At 45.9% G+C, this 18,719-nt stretch overlaps 1 protein-coding gene across 1 annotated transcript in view; it reads right to left on the reverse strand.

Annotated features, from left to right (window-relative positions):
• Window positions 1–272: 272 nt before the first annotated feature.
• The window catches only part of palm2akap2 (PALM2 and AKAP2 fusion), a 123,920-nt gene continuing 105,473 nt past the window's right edge, over window positions 273–18,719 (reverse strand). Inside the window, exons 6-8 of the mRNA XM_067983610.1 lie at window positions 17,167–17,188; window positions 4,696–4,797; window positions 273–1,585 (exon numbers count right to left, since the gene is read on the reverse strand). Coding sequence (XP_067839711.1) covers window positions 816–1,585; window positions 4,696–4,797; window positions 17,167–17,188 — 894 coding nt within the window. The 3' untranslated portion in view covers window positions 273–815. The remainder of the gene's footprint in view (window positions 1,586–4,695; window positions 4,798–17,166; window positions 17,189–18,719) is intronic.

Raw genomic sequence — 18,719 nt, forward strand, 5'->3', positions numbered from 1 at the left:
TTTGTAGGAAAAATTTCAACAGGTAGGAATTGAAGCTGTTGAGACGAATCAGGACTTCAGGAAAAAAAAGTTTCAATTAGGCAGGAAATGCAAATGCCAGAGATGGCACGAATCAACATTTGCTGTGATTTGATTCCAAAAAAGTGAGACAGAAAGAATAGAATCACAGATCTCGCTGATTGCAAAATTAACTATTATCCTTGTGTTTCTTCATAAGAGTATTGTTAATTGGCTATTGCTCTTCTATCCTTTTCCACTGGCAATTCTCTAAATTCTTATTCTTTATTTTATTGAAGTAGTTTTCATTTATCAAGGAAAGAAGGGCCATTAATATAAGATAGTCACTAATAAATCCAATAAGGAATTCAGGTGAAACTTCTTTACCCAGAGAGTGGTTAGAATGTGGAACTTGCTACCACATGGAGTAGTTGAGGCGAATAGCACAGATGCCTTTAAGGGGAAGCTAGAAAAACACATGAGGGAGATAGAAATAGAAGGCTATGTAGATAGGGTTAGATGAAGCAAGGTGGGAGGAGGCTCATGTGGAGCATAAGCACCGGCAAAGACCAGTTAGTCCGAATGGCCTGTTTCTGTGCTGTAAATTCTATGTAAAACTCAAAAAGGTATAACCAGTAAAGTTGTCCTGGTGTTGGTTATACCATAGTTAGTTGAGCATTAAAGAGAGGATTTCCAATGAAGTAAGGAAGGAGAGTTGAGAGATTCCCTCCCAGTTCACAGTACTGTCAGTGTGATTAGTAAAATGAGGTTAAAAAAGTCAGTGAGAGATAGTGTGATCGTAAAGACTGGAGAAGTGGTCACATGACAGTACAGCATTTACAGCGCTTTTTCTTTTCTGTACCTGCGGCTGGTTCTGTTCCGGTGTCTGTCCCTTCGTTCTCTTCCGCTGAGAGGGTCTCAGAAGCCTCCGTCATGGATTTCCCAGCAACCAATTCAGCTGCGTTGCCGTCTATCGTTGAGACGTCTGTCACGGTCTTCTCTCGCAATGACTTCTCATCGTCTTCATCTATCAGCACAAGTTCAGCCTGGATGGCACCCTCATAGCCCAGCAGTTTGTTCGTTTCCTCCTCGTCCTCCACGTTCTGATATCCCATGAAGATCATTGTTACTGGATGCTCAGCGCTGGCCTTGGGGGCTTCTCCTGTTGGAATCTGATGACTTGGTTTCCCCGCGTGACCTGGATTATGAGGTTTAGGGACCATTTCCAGCTTAGCTTCCTTGTGAATCATATCTTTCTTATGTCCGCTATCTCCAGGGCTCCTCGTGTCGTCAGGCGATGCACTACTTTCCGATACAGTCAGTGATTCACTCACACATTTGTTGTCACTCACATTCGTTCTCCCTGCTCTGTGTATCAGCTGATCCACTTCTGATGTGGTTAGGTGATGAATTCCGTTCTCCACCACTGCACCTCCAGAACGTACCTCATACACAACCTTGCTGCCATCATCGTACACCTTAACCCCTCTCTGGTGAACTCCCTCAGGACCCAAGGGAGCTGTGGAGAGGACCTTGGTTTCTCCTGTTTGTTTGTCTTTTTGTACGTTGATCTCCATGGCATACACTGCTGTAATATCAAGAACACACATATTAATGGAGCAGATAGTCTTACTTTGGCCAGATAGAGGATAGAGGATTTAGATCAAAATTTTTGCATATCAGATTTTTATTACATACTTTTTCATGCTTTCCTAAAACATCTATATATAGTCTCATGGAAATCCTTAGTTTAAACAATGGTAAAGGATAATAAATTAAATGGAAGATTTGATTGTAATGATGGGAGTGAAATCAGTGCTAAAATTGGTTCTGATGGAACATACCAAGATAAAGATGTATCATATCAGTCATATTGCAAGTGAATTATATGCACTATGATTCATTCCCATTGTGCCCGTGATGGTGATAGCTCTTCTGAACCTATCTACTGCTATCCCATTTCCCATTGGCATCAGCAGCTCACCATTGTGGCAATTCTTCATTGTGCCGATTTCAATAGTAAGCATTTGAATGCTATTTAACTGTGTGGGGCATCGTAGCTGAGCAGGGCACTGTCCTCATTCTGACATCCATATATAATGCAGCATGGATGACTGGACGGCAATCAGAATGGCAACCTGGCTAATTTTTGCACCCTCAGACATGCTGATGCCAATGGCAGCACCTCTACCACCTATTTTACTGATATCAATTAACTCAGCACATAACTGGAGCTCAAACTGGGGCCCTCCGGTCTGTATGGCTCAGTGCTACACCATGTGCTGCTTTAACCTACTCAGCCATTGGGAAGAGCTCTTATTTTCCATCAGTGCTTGGCTGAGATGAATTGGGCATTTGCCACTGCGTTAGCTTTCTGATAAGCATTCAATGAAATTTGCATATACTTAGCATTAACTGGCCAGCATAGAGGTTAGGCTGTGGCTCTGTGGTAGCACTCTCGCTTGTGAGACAGAAGGTTGTGGGTTTAAGTCCTGCTCCAGAGACTTGAGCACAAAGTTTAGGCTAACGCTCTCAGTGCAGTACTGAGGGAGTGCTACACTGTCGGTGGTGCCGTCTTTCGGATAAGATGTTGAACCGAGGCCCTATCTGCTCTCTCAGATAGATGTAAAAGATCCCATGGCACTATTCAAAGAAGTGCAGAGGAGTTCTGCCTGGTGTCCTGGCCAATATTTATCCCTCAAACAACGTCACCAAAACAGATTATCTGAGTATTATCACAATACAGTTTGTGGGAGCTTGCTGTGCGCAATTTGGCTGCTGCGTTTCCTACATTACAACAGTGACTACACTTCAAAAGAACTTCATTGGCTGTAAAGCGCTTTAGGACGTCCTGAGGTCATGAAAGGCGCTATATAAATGCAAGTTCTTTCTTTCTTTTCTATGATAGCTTAAGTGATGATTGTTGGCAGGCTATTTAATTTAAAGGAGCGAAGATGCAGAGAAAAGTAGCAAGAATGATCTTAAGTGTCAGGGCGATGACCTATGAAGAAAGGTTATAAAAATGATCTCCACAGCCTAGAGGGAAGGCTTGTTGAACTATAGTATAGCATAACTGATGGCATAATAAATATAGCAGTACAGTATGTTGGTCCACTAGGATAATATAAATCCTGAATATTACTTTTAAATCAGGCTGGATACAAGGATCAGTGGTCGTAAGTATAAACGAGTGAAAAGGATATTTAGATGATAATGAACTTCACGCAAAAGTTGATAAATGTTTGGCATAGTCTGACAAGCAGGGTAGTAAAGAGGCAGACTTTAAAACAAAACGCAGTTGAATGTTAGGCTGGGATAGTTAGGATACTAAAGGGACAAGCTTCAGTAGGCCAAGTGGTCTATTCTGTTGCTTGTTTTTTTTATATATAAAGCTCTACCTTCCCTTCAATGTACTGTTTTTATGCATTTGAGTTCAGACTAGGTGCAACCAAACATATGAAACCCCAGATCGACACTGAGGGTGTATTCAAGGCATCTGTCCAGCAGTAGCAGGGTATTCTTTTAAAATAGAATCATCAAAATTGCGACATCCTGCAGATCAGAGGATTGCAGGGCTTGGTGCCTGGTCAGTCCTGAGTTAGCTAACCTCAGCTGGAGTGGAATTGGAGGAGACTGAACTTGGTCACAGTGCCCCTAGGGCAAGAGAAAGGGCAAACAAAAATCAACCACCGTTCCCGGTCATTAAACAGGGCTCTCTTCCAGAAAAGACACTGGGTAAGGATGGGGTTGCTTCTCTTGATGAATAACCTGCCAGCACTCGCTGTCTTAGGCTCACACACATGGGCAGTGGCCAGTTAGGTAAGAAGGGGTGGGCAAAACAGCTGCTTGTACCCTGGTCCATCAGGACTTTGCAAGACTTGCCGTCATTCTTGAGCACTGTTGAAGCTCATTCACTGTTGTTTTATCAGAGAATCATAGAATGATACACCGCAGGAGGCCATTCGGCCCATCGTGCCTGTGCCGGCTCTTTGAAAGAGCTATCCAATTAGTCCCATTCCCCTGCTCTTTCCCCAGAGCCCTGCAATTTTTTCCCCATTAAGTATTTATCCAATTCCCTTTTGCAAGTTATTATTGAATCTGCTTCCACCACCCCTCAGGCCGTGCATTCCAGATCATAGCAACTCACTGTGTAAAAAAATGTCTCCTCATCTCGCCTCTGGTTCATTTGCCAATTACTTTAAATCTCTGTCCTCTGGTTACCAACCCTCCTGCCAATGGAAACAGTTTCTCCTTATGTACTCTACCAAAACCCTTCATGATTTTGAACACCTCTATTAAATCTTCCCTTTACCTTCTCTGCTCTATAGAGAAGAACCCCAGTTTCTCCAGTCTCCCCACGTAATTGAAGTCTTTCATCCCTGGTACCATTCTAGTAAATCTCCTATGGACCCTCTCCAAGGCCTTGACATCCTTCCTAAAATATGATGCCCAGAATTGGACACAATACTCCAGCTGAGGCCTAACCAGTGATTTATAAAGGTTTAACATTACCTCCTTGCGTTTGTATTCTATGCCTCTGTTAATAAAGCCCAGGATCCCATATGCTTTTTTAACAGCCTTATCAACTTGTCCTGCCACCTTCAAAGATTTGTGTACGTGAACCCCCAGGTCTCCTTGTTCCTGCACCCCCTTTAAATTGTACCATTTAGTTTATACTGCCTCTTCTCTGTGACTTACCCGCCACCTTCTCTGTGCCGTCCTGCCCTTTCATCGCCTCTGTCCTTTGTGAGCAGAGAGTCGGAAGGTCGGGAATCCGAGAAAAAACGTAATTCACTGCATCTGTTGGTGGGGAAAATGGGAAACAAAATGACTGGCAGCACTACGAGCCTCGCTGCTGATACAGCAGAGTGCCCGAGAACGGTGTATTAAACCAGAACAATAAAAAGCAGCACAAGCACCAGGCTTTGCACTGAACAGCTGGATCAGAGCAAACAATGAGCAGAATCGCAATCTCATGATTGGCGTTAAATAGAGTAGCTGAGGCAGGAAATATTGAGGCTCGCCTACAAGCCGCTGAAAATTTAATTCAATCAGTGTTTCTAGATTTTGAATAGGGGCAGTGACACACCCACATCACAGATCATTGATTACAGCAACATTCGGTGAGGGAAATGCATTGTGGTTTCCAAAAGGTATTAAAATGCAAACCACCCAGCACCACACAGAGAGGTGTGAGTTAAAACTCCTTTTTATAATTCATCTTGTTTCTCAATAGTTTCCGTTTTTTCTCCTAAATTTTGTAATCTGACTTTCTGTTCGATGTCAGTTTTGGTGCAAATAGAAAGAACTTGGATTTCTATAGCGTCTTTCACAACCTCAGGACGTCCCAAAGCACTTTACAGCCAATTCATTACTTTTGAAGTGTAGTCACTGTTGTAATGTAGGGGAACGCGGCAGCCAATTTGCGCACAGCAAGCTCCCACAAACAGCAATGGGATAATGAAAAGATAATCTGTTTTATGTTGTTGGTTGAGGGATAAATATTGGCCAGGACACCGGGGAGAACTCCCCCTGCTCTTCTTCGAATAGTGCCGTGGGAAATTTTACATCCACCTGAGAGGGCAGACGGAGCCGCGGTTTAGCACCTCATCTGAAAGACGGACCTCCGACAGTGCAGCACTCTCTCCGTACTGAGCCACAGTTGACACTGTTAACTTTAATGCAAAACATTTCTCCCTAATGTGATTCAGCTATGATTGTGCCAGAAAATAATTGGTTCTGACCTCATTCCAAAACTATTCATTATTTTTAGAGTAGTGGAATGCTTGTATTTCCTGCTACTGTACTTGAAGGAACATTGCAGCAATGTATGGCTACCTTCTGAATACAATGGCATGATGTCATCAGAAATGCTCTGAATGCCTTTCCCAAGGTGTTGATGTCCGACTGAGATATGGACCAACGGCACCAACAACCATCGGCTATCTGATCCGCATTCCCACTCATCATGTGTGAGCCCAGACAGTGAGTGTTGTCAATAACAGCAACATCAACTTGCATCTATATAGCGCCTTTAACGTAGTAAAATGTCCCAAATCGCTTCACAGGAGTGTAACCAGAGAAAGAAATTGACACCAAGCCACAGAAGGAGACATTAGGACAGGTGACCAAACGCTTGGTCAAAAAGGTAGGTTTTAAGCAGAATCTTAAAGGAGGAGAGAGAGGTAGAGAGGTGAAGAGGGTTGGGAGGGAATTCCAGAGCTTAGGACCTAGGCAGCTGAAGGCACGGCCGCCAATGGTGGGGCAAAGGAAGTGGAGGATGCACAAGAGGGCAGAATTGGAGGAACGCAGAGTTCTCGGAGGGTTGCAGGGCTGGAGGAGGTTACAGAGATAGGGATATAGAGATAGGGATATAGAGATAGGGATACAAAGCTAGAGATACAGAGCTAGGGATACGGAGATCGGGATATGGAGATAAGGATACAGAGATAGGGCTAACTGCTCCAGTGGGTACGGTGTGGAAGGAAGGAAGGAAGGATGAACGGAAGGAAAGAAGGAAGGAAGGAAGGACGGACAGATAGAAGGACGGGAGGAAGGAAGGAAGGAAAGAAAGAAAGAGAGTAAGAACGAACTTGCATTTATGTAGCGCCTTTCATGACCTCAGGTTATCCCAAAGTGCTTTACAGCCAACGATGTGCGGTCACTGTTGTAATGTAGGAAACAGGGCAGCTAATTTGAGCACAGCAAGGTCTCACAAACAGCAATGAAATAATGACCAGATAATCTGTTTCTTTTTTAGTGATGTTGATTGAGGGATAAATATTGGCCAGGACACCAGGAAGAACTCCCCTGCTCTTCTTCAAAATAGTGCCATAGGATCTTTTACATCCGCCCGAGACGGCAGACGGGGCCTCAGAATAACGTCTCTTCTGAAAGACGGCACCTCCGACAGTGCAGCACTCCCTCAGTACTGCACTGGGAGCAACGGTGTAGATTTTGTGCTCAAGTCTCTGGAGTGGGACGCGAGTCACCATGCGAGAGTGCGTCACTGCTGAATCTGCCGTTATTCGCTGGTTTGTCCTATTTGGATTTTGTGGACCTGCTGGGTTGAAAAGGACTGTCCCAGCATTGTTGTCTCTTTGCTGAGACAGATCCGAAGCCAGAAGCCAAGAGCAGTTAGTATCAGCGACTTGAGATATATACAAATGAATAAGAAGATGGATTTAGACCTTATATGCGGCCCTGAGGTACCATGGTATGCCCCTATGTTGTCCACACAGACAAAAAACTTGGAGACGTCTGCTACAGATCATGTCCTATACTCACTATTACCGCTACTTGAATTATCGCAAATCTGTTACAAAACCAAAACGAGCCACACAACCCACATTTTGAAGGGTAAGTTCGCTATACGTGAAGGACTATCTCTCCTTTAAATGCCGACACTCATAAAATCACCAGCAACAGACTGTAATAGATGTAATTGAGGACCCTTTGAACTGTTTGAACCATTTAAAACAGGCTCTTTGAGTGAGAATGCCTCGTTAGACCTTTAGAGTACAAGATGGCATTTCAGTATAAAAATAAGCAATTAGAAAAATGAGATTCATGTATTCATGATAGCTCTGTGCTCCCACATGCTTTAAACACTATACCCTGAAGAATTGTTTGATTGCTCTGTAAATTTCAGTCCTCAGTGATTTATATATATATATTTTTTTTATAACTTTATCGCTTTGTTTCAAATTCTTTCTTGAAGGTGCTTCGTTATGCTGGAAGGGCAGCTTTTTAAAAATCCATTCTCAGGATATGGGCGTCGCTGGCAAGGCCGGCATTTATTACCCAACCCTAGATGCCCTTGAGAATGCTCATGGTGAGCCTTCTTGTTCAATCGTATCTGCCCCAGTAACAGGCCATGCCCTATCCCCACTCCTCCAGTAGCAGAGCCCCCCGATCCCCCCTTCCTCAGAAACAGAGCACCTCAATCCCCCTCCCCCAATAATAGAGCCCGATTCCCCCTCTGCCAGTAACAGAACGAGCCCGATCCCCCTGCCCAATAACAGAGCCCGATCCCCCTTCCCCAATAACAGAACCCCCCCTGATCCCCCTCCCCCAGTAACAGAGCCCGATCCCCCCTCCTCCAGTAGCAGAGCCCCCCGATCCCCCATTCCTCAGAAACAGACCCCCCAATCCCCCTCCCCCAATAATAGAGCCCGATTTCCGCTCCGCCAGTAACAGAACGAGCCCGATCCCCCTGCCCAAATAACAGAGCCCGATCCCCCTCCCCCAGTAACAGAGCCCAATCCATCCTCCCCAGTATCAGAACCCCCCCCCGATCCCCCCTCCCCCAGTTAGAGCCCCCCTCCCCCAGTAACAGAGCCCTTCCCGATCCCCCCTCCCCCAGTAATAGAGCCCCCCCGATCCCCCTCCCCCAGTAATAGAGCCCTCCCCGATCCTCCCTCCCCCAGTAACAGAGCCCCTCCCGATCCCCCTCCCCCAGCAATAGAGCCCCCTTAATCCTCCCTCCCCCAGCAACAGAGCCCCCCGATCCTCCCTCCCCTGTAATAGAGCCCCCCATCCCCCCTCCCCCAGTAACAGAGCCCCCCCGATCCCCCTCCCCTAGTAATAGAGCCTCCCCCAATCCCCCTCTGCCAGTAATAGTGCCCCCCCACAATCCTCCCTCCCCCAGTATCAGCGCCCCCCCCGATTCCCCCTCCCCCAGTAACAGAGCCCCCCTGATTCCCCCTCCCCTAGTAACAGAACCCCCCCACCACGATCCTCCATCCCCAGTAATAGAGCCCCCCCCAATCCCCCATCCCCCAGTAACAGAGCCCCCCCCCACGATCCTCCCTCTCCAGTAATAGAGACACCCCGATCCTCCCTCCCCCAGTAACAGAGCCCCCCCCCCCGATCCTCCCTCCCCCAGTAACAGAGACCCCCCCCATCCTCCCTCCCCCAGTAACAGAGCCCCCCCGATCCTCCCTCCCCCAGTAACAGAGCCTCCCGGATCCCCCCTCCCCCAGTATCACAACCCCCCCGATCCCCCTCCCCTAGTAATACAGCCTCCCCCAATCCCCCTCTGCCAGTAATAGTGCCCCCCCAATCCTCCCTCCCCCAGTATCAGAACCCCCCCCGATCCCCCCTCCCCCAGTAACAGAGCCCCCCCGATCCCCCTCCCCCAGTAACAGAGCCCCCCCATCCCCCCTCCCCCCGTAACAGAGCCTCCCCCAGTAATAGACCCTCCCCCGATCCTCCCTCCCCCAGTAACAGAACCCCCCCGATCCTCCCTCCCCCAGTAACAGAGCCCCCCCGATCACCCCTCCCCCAGTAATAGAGCCTCCCCGATTCCACCTCCCCAGTAACAGAGCCTCCCTGATCCCCTTCCCCCAGTAACGGAGCCCCCCCGATCCTCCCTCCCCCAGTAACGGAGCCCCCCCGATCCCCCCTCTCCCAGTAACAGAGCCCCCCCCGATCCTCCCTCCCCAGTAATTGAGCTTCCCCAATTCCACCTCCCCCAGTAACAGAGCCCACCGCCGATCCCCCCTCCCCCAGTAACAGAGACCCCACCCCGATCCTCCCTCCCCCAGTAACGTAGCCCCCCCCCCCGATCCTCCTTCCCCCCGATCCTCCCTCCCCCAGTAATTGAGCCTCCCCGATCCCCCCTCCCCCAGTAACAGAGCCTCCCTGATCCCCTTCCCCCAGTAACAGAGCCCGTTCCCCCTACCCCAGTAACAGAGCCTCACCATACACACTCTAAAATTTTCTCCCTCTATCCCTCTCCTAGCTTTCAAAAGCCTCCTCAAAAACTCATCTATTTGACAATTTGTTTTGTCACTACCCTCATCTTTCTTCCCTACTTCCTGCCTCACTTCCCCTGCAGTGTACCTTTGAGATATTTTGACTTTCAAACAGCGTATCCTGGGCAGTCGATTTTGTGTTGCTGCGGAATTTGCCCTGTAGTGTAAACTGGGCAGATTCTACAGCACCAGCAGCCCCAGCACACTCTGCCGAACCACTTCGACTAGAACCAGTTCCGTAATGTAAACGTTACAATAAGAGAGAACAAACATCATCCCTGCTCCTGTTACTTCCAGACTCGTCTATTCCAATGCTCTCCCGGCCGGCCTCCCATCTTCCACTCTCCGTAAACTTGCGTTCATTTGCTGCCTGTATCCCAATTCGCACCGAGCCCCGTTTACCCATCACCCCTGTGCTCACTGACCTCCACTGACTCCCGGTCCAGCAACACGTCGGATTTAAAATTCTCTTCCTTGTTTTCAAATCCTTCCATGGCCTCATCCCTCCCTAGCTCTGTAACCTCCTCTAGCCCTACAACCCCCCAAGATCTCTGCGTTTCTCCAATTCTGGCCTTTTGTGCATCCCCAATTTCCCTCGACCCACCATTGGCGGCTGTGCCTCCAGCTGCCTGGGTCCTAAGCTCTGGAATTCCCTCCCTAAACCTCTCCATCTCCCTATTCCCCGTTAAGACGCTCCTTAAAACCTACCTCTTCTGCCCTAATATCTCCTTATGTAGCTCAGTGTCAAATTTTGTTTGATAATCACTCCTGTGTAGTGTCTTGGGACATTTTACTACGTTAAAGGTGCTATATAAATGCAAGGTGTTGTTGTTGTTGTGCTATTACAAATCTTGGGTCTGCAGTGGATAATCTCTCGTCACCAGTCTCTCTTATAAGCGGACTTCACATCCCTTACAAACAGGAGTTCACCTTTACTGCCTAATAGCTAGTCATATGATAGTGTGACCTGGGAGCCATATCAATGAAATCCCTTGTTATATGAACTGCAAACTGCAATCCCACATATGTCATCACATACACTTCTGCAATCTTCTTAAAGACAGTCTGATGAACATTTTAGTGAGCTGAGGTGATCATAAATCAGGCTGATGTAGTTTACAAACAAGAAGTGAGCAGAGTTACATTTATAATAAATCTCACCGCACTTCAAATTATTTTCATAACACTTGTCGTAACAATGAAAATTTAAAAAAGCCACAGTGTACCTGCTGGCGAGTTAATTGTACTCTCCTAACTAGAAAAATCTATTAAATCTTGACTCAGTGGTTGCTTTCTCGTTTCTGAGTCAGAAGATCGTGGGTTCAAGCCCCACTCCAGAAACTTGAGCACATGATCTAGTACAGAGGGAGTGCTGCACTGTCGGAGGTGCCGACTTTCAGATGAAATGTTAAACTAAGGCCTCACTCTCAAAGATCCTGTTAATATTTGAAGAAGAGCAGAGAGTTCTCCTGGTGTCCGAGCCGCAACCAACAGTACTAAAATCAGATTAATTGGCTATTTATATCAGTGCTTTTTGTGGGACCCTGCTCTGCACAAATTGGCTGCTTCCTTTGCCTACATTACAACAGTGACCACACTTCAAAATACTTAATTGGTTTACCATAACCATAAGAGATAGGAGCAGGAGTAGGCCATTCAGCCCCTCGAGCCTGCGCCGCCATTCAATGAGATCATGGCTGATCTGATTTTTACCTCAACTTCACTTTCCCGCCTTTCCCATATCCTTTGACTCCCTTGCTGATCAAAAATTTGTCTAACTACGCCTTGAATGTATTCAATGACTCAGCCTCCACAGCTTTTTGGGGTAAAGAATTCCAAAGATTCATGATCCTCTGGGAGAAGAAATTCCTCCTCATTTCTGTCTTAAACGGGTGACCCCTTATTCTGAGACTATGCCCCCTAGTTTTAGATTCCCCCCGAGGGGTAACATCCTCTCAGCATCTACCCTATCGAGTCCCCTCAGAATCTTGTATGTTTCAATAAGATCTCCTCTCATTCTTCTAAACTCCAATGAGTATAGACCCAATCTGTTCAATCTTTCCTCATAAGACAACCCTTCCACACCCGGAATCAACCGAGTGAACCTTCCCTGAACTGCCTCCAATGCAAGTATATCCTTCCTTAAATAAGGGCACCAGAACCGTACGTAGTACTCCAGGTGTGGTCTCACTAGCACCCTGTACAGTTGTAGCATGACTTCCCTGCTTTTATACTCCATCCCCCTAGAAATAAAGGCCAATATTCCATTTGCCTTCCGGATTACCTGCTGCACCTGTATGTTGACTTTTTGTGTTTCATGTACGAGGACACCCAGATCCCTCTGTACCGCAGTATTTTGTAGTATTTCTCCATTCAAATAATATTTTGTTTTTTTATTTTTCCTCCCAAAGTGGATGACTTCACATTTTCCCACATTATACTCCATCTGCCAAATTTTTGCCCATTCACTTAACCTGTCAATATCCCTTTGCAGACACTTTGTGTCCTCATCACAACTTGCTTTTCCACCTATCTTTGTATCATCAGCAAATTTGGCCACAATACACTCTGTTTCTTCATCCAAGTCAGTGATATATATTGTAAATAGTTGAGGCCCCAGCACCGAGCCCTGTGGCACCCCACTAGTTACAGATTGCCATTTTGAAAATGACCCTTTTATCCTGACTTTTTGTTTTCTGTTAGTTAGCTAACCGTCTATCCATACCAGTATATTACCCCCAACACCATGAGCTCTTATCTTGTGCAGTAATCTTTTATGTGGCACCTTATCAAATGCCTTTTGGAAATCCAAATATACTGCATCCATTTGTTCCCCTTTATCCACCCTGCCCGTTACTTCCTCAAAGAACTCTAATAAATTTGTCAGACATGATTTCCCCTTCATGAAACCATGTTGACTCTCCTTGGTTGTATAATGAGTCTCCAAATGTCCTGCTACTACTTCCTTAATAATGGATTCTAGCATTTTCCCAATGACAGATGTTAGGCTAACTGGTCTATAGTTACCTGCTTTCTGTCTCACTCCCTTCTTGAATAGAGGTGTTACATTTGCGGTTTTCCAATCCGCTGAGACCTTTCCAGAATCTAGTGAATTCTGGAAGATTACAACCAATGCATCCACTATCTCTGTAGCCAATTCCTTTAAGACCCTCGGATGCAAGCCATCAGGTCCAGGGAACTTGTCAGCCTTTAGACCCATTAGTTTACCTAGTACTTTTTCTCTAGTGATAGTGATTGTTTTTAGTTCCTCCCTCCCCTTTGCCCCTTGATTTTCTATTATTATTGGTATATTATTAGTGTCTTCTACTGTGAAGACAGATACAAAATATCTGTTCAATTCCTCTGCCATTTCCTTGTTTTGCATTATTATTTCCCCAGTCTCATCCTCTAAGGGACCAGTATTTACTTTAGCTACCCTCTTCCTTTTTATATACTTGTAGAAGCTTTTACTGTCAGTTTTTATATTTCTTGCTAGTTTACTCTCATAATTTATTTTCTCCCTCTTTATTATTCTTTTAGTCATCCTTTGCTGGTTTTTAAAGTTTTCCCAATCTTCGGGCTTACCAGTAATCTTTGCCATGTTGTATGCTTTTTCTTTTAACCCGATACCATCCTTTACTTCCTTAGTTAGCCATGGTTAAAAAGTTAAAAACAGTGGATGTCCAAAGGGACTGAGGGGTACAGGTACATAGATCATTGAAGTGTCATGAACAGAAAAATAATCAATAAGGCAAATGGAATGCTGGCCTTTATATCTGGAGGACTAGAGTACAAGGGGGGCAGAAGTTATGCTGCAGCTGTACAAAACCCTGGTTAGACCGCACCTGGAGTACTGTGAGCAGTTCTGGGCACCGCATCTTCGGAAGGACTATTGGCCTTGGAGGGAGTGCAGCATAGGTTTACTAGAATGATACCCGGACTTCAAGGGTTAAGTTACGAGGAAAGATTACACAAATTGGGGTTGTATTCTCTAGAGTTTCAAAGGTTAAGGGGTGATCTGATCGAAGTTTATAAGATATTAAGGGGAACAGATAGGGTGGATAGAGAGAAACTATTTCCGCTGGTTGGGGATTCTGGGAGTGGGGATACAGTCTAAAAATTAGAGCCAGACCTTTCAGGAGCGAGATTAGAAAACATTTCTACACACAAAGGGTGGTAGAATTTAGGAACTCTCTTTAGCAAACGGCAATTGATACTAGCTCAATTGCTAAATTTAAATGTGAGATAGATAGCTTTTTGGCAACCAAAGGTATTAAGGGATATGGGCCAAAGGCAGGTATATGGAGTTAGATCACAGATCAGCCATGATCTTATCAAATGGCGGAGCAGGCACGAGGGGCTGAATGGCCTACTCCTGTTCCTATGTTCCTATGGTTGGTTCATCCTTTTTGTGGAGTCTTTCCTCCTCACAGGGATATATTTTTGTTGCGAGTCATAAAATATCTTTTTAAATGTTTGCCACTGCTTATCCACCATCATACCATCTAATCTGTTTACCCAGTCCACTTTAGCCAATTCCTCCCTCATTCCTTTATAATTGCCCTTATTTAAGTTTAATATAGTAGTTTCAGATGTGAAATTCTATCATGTTATGATCATTGCTTCCCAAGGGATCCTTTACTTTGAGATCATTAATTAATCCTGTTTCGTTACCCATTATCAGATCCAAAATGGCCTGTTCCCTGGTTGGTTCCCTGATGTATTGGTCTAAGAAACAGTCCCTAATACACTCTATGAACTCCTCCTCAGGGCTATTTTTGCCAATTTGATTTGTCAAATCAATATGAAAGTTAAAATCGCCCATGATTATTGCATTACCTTTTTTACAAGCCCCCCTTATTTCCTGATTAATATTTTGCCCTACAGCGTAGCTACTGTTAGGGGGCCTATCTACTACTCCCACCAATGATTTCTTTCCCTTGCTATTTCTTACCTCGACCCAAATTGATTCGACATCTTGATCTTCTGAGCCAAGATTATTTCTCACTATTAAACCAATTTCATCCTTTATTAACAGAGCTACCCCACCACCTTTACCTTTTTTCCTATCCTTTCGAAACGTTAAATAACTCTGAATATTTAGCTCCCAACCTTGGTCACCTTGCAACCACGTCTCCGTAATGGCCTCGAGATCATACCCATTTGTTTCTATTTGTGCCGTCAATTCATCTATCTTATTACGAATGCTGCGCGCATTCAGATAAAGAACCTTTAATTTTGTCTTTTTACCATTCTTTCCTACCCCGGCCCCATTTGCTAGTGCACTCTTATGTTTGTACGCTCTGTCCCTTCCTGACACACTCTGTTTATCATTACCCCCATCACTTTCCTGTACTACTTCCTTGTCTTTTCTCTTTATCAATCTAAACTTCGCCTTTGTGGGACATCCTAAGGATGTGAAAGCCACTATATAAATGCAGGTTCTTTCTTTAATCACTCCTGCCCACCACCTGATCACAGACCTTCCCCTTTTGTTCTTTTCCTGCCCCCTTTTCCCTGGCTCTGATCATGCTTAAGTGCTGTTCATTTCTTAACAACTTCCAGTCCTGATGCATGGTCACTGATCTGAACTCTGTTTCTCTCTCCACAGATATTGCCTGATCTGTTGAGCATTTTCTGTTTTTATTTCAGTTTCCAGCATTTGCAGTATTTTGCTTTACTTGGGCGAAATAGGGGAGAGTTCTGTTATTGGGGGAGGGGGGATCGGGGGGGCTCTGTTACTGGGGGAGGGGGGATCAGGTGGGCTCTATTACTGGGGGGGATCAGGTGGGCTCTATTATTGGGGATCGGGGGACTCTGTTACTGAGGGAGGAGGGGATCAGGGGGCTGTATTACTGGGGGAGGGGGATTGGGGGCTCTATTACTGGGGGAGAGGGGATCAGGTGGGCTCTATTACTGGGGGAGGGGGTACCGGGTGGGCTCTGTTTCTGGGGAGGGAGGGATTGGGCGGGTTTTATAACTAGGGGAGGGGGGAACGGGGGTCTCTATTACTGGGGAGGGAGGATTGGGGGAGCTCTATTATTGGGAGAGAGGGAAACGGGGGGCTGTATTACTGAGTGAGAGGGATCAGGGGGCTCTGTTACTGGGGAGTGGGGATTGGGGGGCTCTATTACTGGGGGAGGGGATCGGGGGGGTTCTATTACTGGGGAGGGGGATTGAGGGCTCTATTACTGGGGGAGGGGTGATCAGGGGGCTTTATTACTGGGGAGGGGGGATTGGGAGGCTCTATTACTGGGGGAGGACGGATTGCGGGGTGCTCTATTATTGGGGAGGGGTGATGGGGAAGGCTCTATTATTGGGGGAGGGGGGATCTGCGAGTTCTGTTACTGGGTGAGGGGGAATCGGGCAGGTTCTGTTACTGGGGGAGGGGGGATCGGGTGGGTTCTGTTACTGGGGTGGGGGGATCGGGTGGGTTCTGTTACTGGGGGAGGGGGAATTGGGTGGGTTCTGTTACTGGGGGAGTGGGGATCGGGCAGGTTCTGTTACTGGGGGAGGGGGAATCGGGTGGGTTCTGTTACTTGGGGAGGGGGGATAGGGTGGGTTCTGTTATTGGGGGAGGGGGAATCGGATGGGTTCTGTTACTGGGGGAGGGGGAATCGGGTGGGTTCTGTTACTGGGGGAGAGGGGATCGGGTGGGTTCTGTTACTGGGGGAGGGGGGATAGGGTGGGTTCTGTTACTGGGGGAGGGGGGATATGGTGGGTTCTGTTACTGGGGGAGGGGAATCGGGTGGGTTCTGTTACTGGGGGAAGGGGGATCGGGTGGGTTCTGTTACTGGGGGAGGGGGGATCGGGTGGGTTCTGTTACTGGGGGAAGGGGGATCGGGTGGGTTCTGTTACTAGGGGAGGGGGATAGGATGGGTTCTGTTACTAGGGGAGGGGGGATAGGGTGGGTTCTGTTACTGGGGGAGCGGGGATTGGGTGGGTTTTGTTAATGGGGGAGAAGGGATCGGGTGGGTTCTGTTATACGGTTCAAGAAGGCGGCTCACCACCAACTTCTTTAGGGTAACTAGCGATGGGCAATAAATGGAACGGAATGACGGAGGGGCTGCCATCTCCTGGAGGATGATGATACATTATATTATAATATTAAAAAATTAGAGGTAAGTTAAATAAACTAGATTATTCCTTTAATTTGGAGTACACTTGGGCATTGGGATACAGGCCGGAAATCGAGAATTTGATTTATGTGTAGAGACAATACTGCACAATTAGAAGGGTTAATCAGATGATCTGTTTGATACAGACTACTTGCCTTTCAGAACACTGCTGTACCAGAATGCTCACTCAGTGAAAGTGCTGAACACAACTGCAGTGCCCATCTATGCCACTGACAACCACACAACCCTTCCTAACCAGTGCATCTTAAACCCAGCATGAAATGTGTACTTACCTCCAGCAGGATTGGAGAAACTCTGTGAAGAAAAAAAAAACATGTATTAACATAATAACGCACATAAGACACAATTATTTAAGGAATCTTACAACACATCACAATTATTTAAGGCACAGACCCTGACTATAAGATCAAAATCTGTGTGAATGTTGAGATTGAATTTCCAGATTTTCATTGCAATTATTATAAAACTCGGGAACATGACTCCTTATACAGACCTCACCAGATGAGTGTCAGTGCATAGACGGTCACATGATTACATATCATCTCTCTGGACAACAAGCACCCTGCTGCTTTCAAAAATGAGTGAAGAAATTGGGTGATTTCTTAAACGATAAACGGGAACGTATCAACTCCGAAATGATGGTGGCCTCAATCCGTCAATGGATGTTTAACACAAATTTGTCTCGCGTGTAGTTTTTAAGGAAATGTTATGCAGTCTGTTTCATTCCTACAGCAGAGCTACACAATTGCATTTTGGTGGGGTCCACTAGGTGAGGAGGAGAGGTTAGTTTTGAGCTCTACAGCCATTCTCTGTTACAACAATGCCTCGTCAACAGCTATTAACAAGATCCTCAAACACAAGGGTTGGAATACAAAGGGGTTGGAAGTTATGCAACAGCCGTACAGAGCTCTGGTCAGACCCTATCTGGAGATACTGCGTTCAGTTCTGGGCACCGCACCTCAGGAAGGATATACTGGCCTTGGAGGGGGTGCAGCGCAGATTCACCAGAATGATACCGGGGCTAAAAGGGTTAAATTATGAGGACGGGTTGCATAGACTAGGCTTATATGCCCTTGAATATAGAAGATTAAGAGGTGATCTAATTGAAATGTTTAAGATGATTAAAGGATTTGATAGGGTAGATAGAGAGAAACTATTTCCTCTGGTGGGGGAGTCCAGAACAAGGAGGCATAACCTTAAAATTAGAGCTCGGCCGTTCAGGGGTGATGTCAGGAAGTTTTTCTTCACACAAAGGGTAGTGGAATTCTGGAACTCTCTCCTCCAAAAAGCTGTTGAGGCTGGGGGTCAATTGAAAATTTAAAAACTGAGATTGATAGATTTTTGTCAGGCAAAGGTATTAAGGGTTACGGAACCAAGGTGGGTAGATAGAGTTAAGATACAGATTAGCCATGATCTAATTGAATGGCGGAACAGGCTCGAGGGGATGAATGGCCGACTCCTGTTCCAATGTTCCTACAATGCAACGCTGAAATCCAGCATAGTATATCTTTAGGAACAATTACTACTGCTTGAGACTGTTTAGATTAAACTGGATGGGAAGTGCGACAATCTGTCCTATGGAATAATTAGCTTGTCTCCAACTCAAATAAACAGTTGTACTTGGGTTGCCAACCCTCCAGGAATTTAAGATTAATTTCCAGGAAACTTCTGTGAACAAAACCCGGGAGAAAAATCAACGGGACTTTTAAAAAAAAAGTGTTTTGTTTTCATTTTCTTTGAACACTTTTATCTATTAGTTATAAAAATACTGGTTGTTTGACTGAGAGTCAAGAGTAATCCAATCAAGTAATGAACAGTTTGTTCG

This window comes from Heptranchias perlo, chromosome 4 (assembly GCF_035084215.1).
Source record: "Heptranchias perlo isolate sHepPer1 chromosome 4, sHepPer1.hap1, whole genome shotgun sequence".
Taxonomy (NCBI): Eukaryota; Metazoa; Chordata; class Chondrichthyes; order Hexanchiformes; family Hexanchidae; genus Heptranchias; species Heptranchias perlo.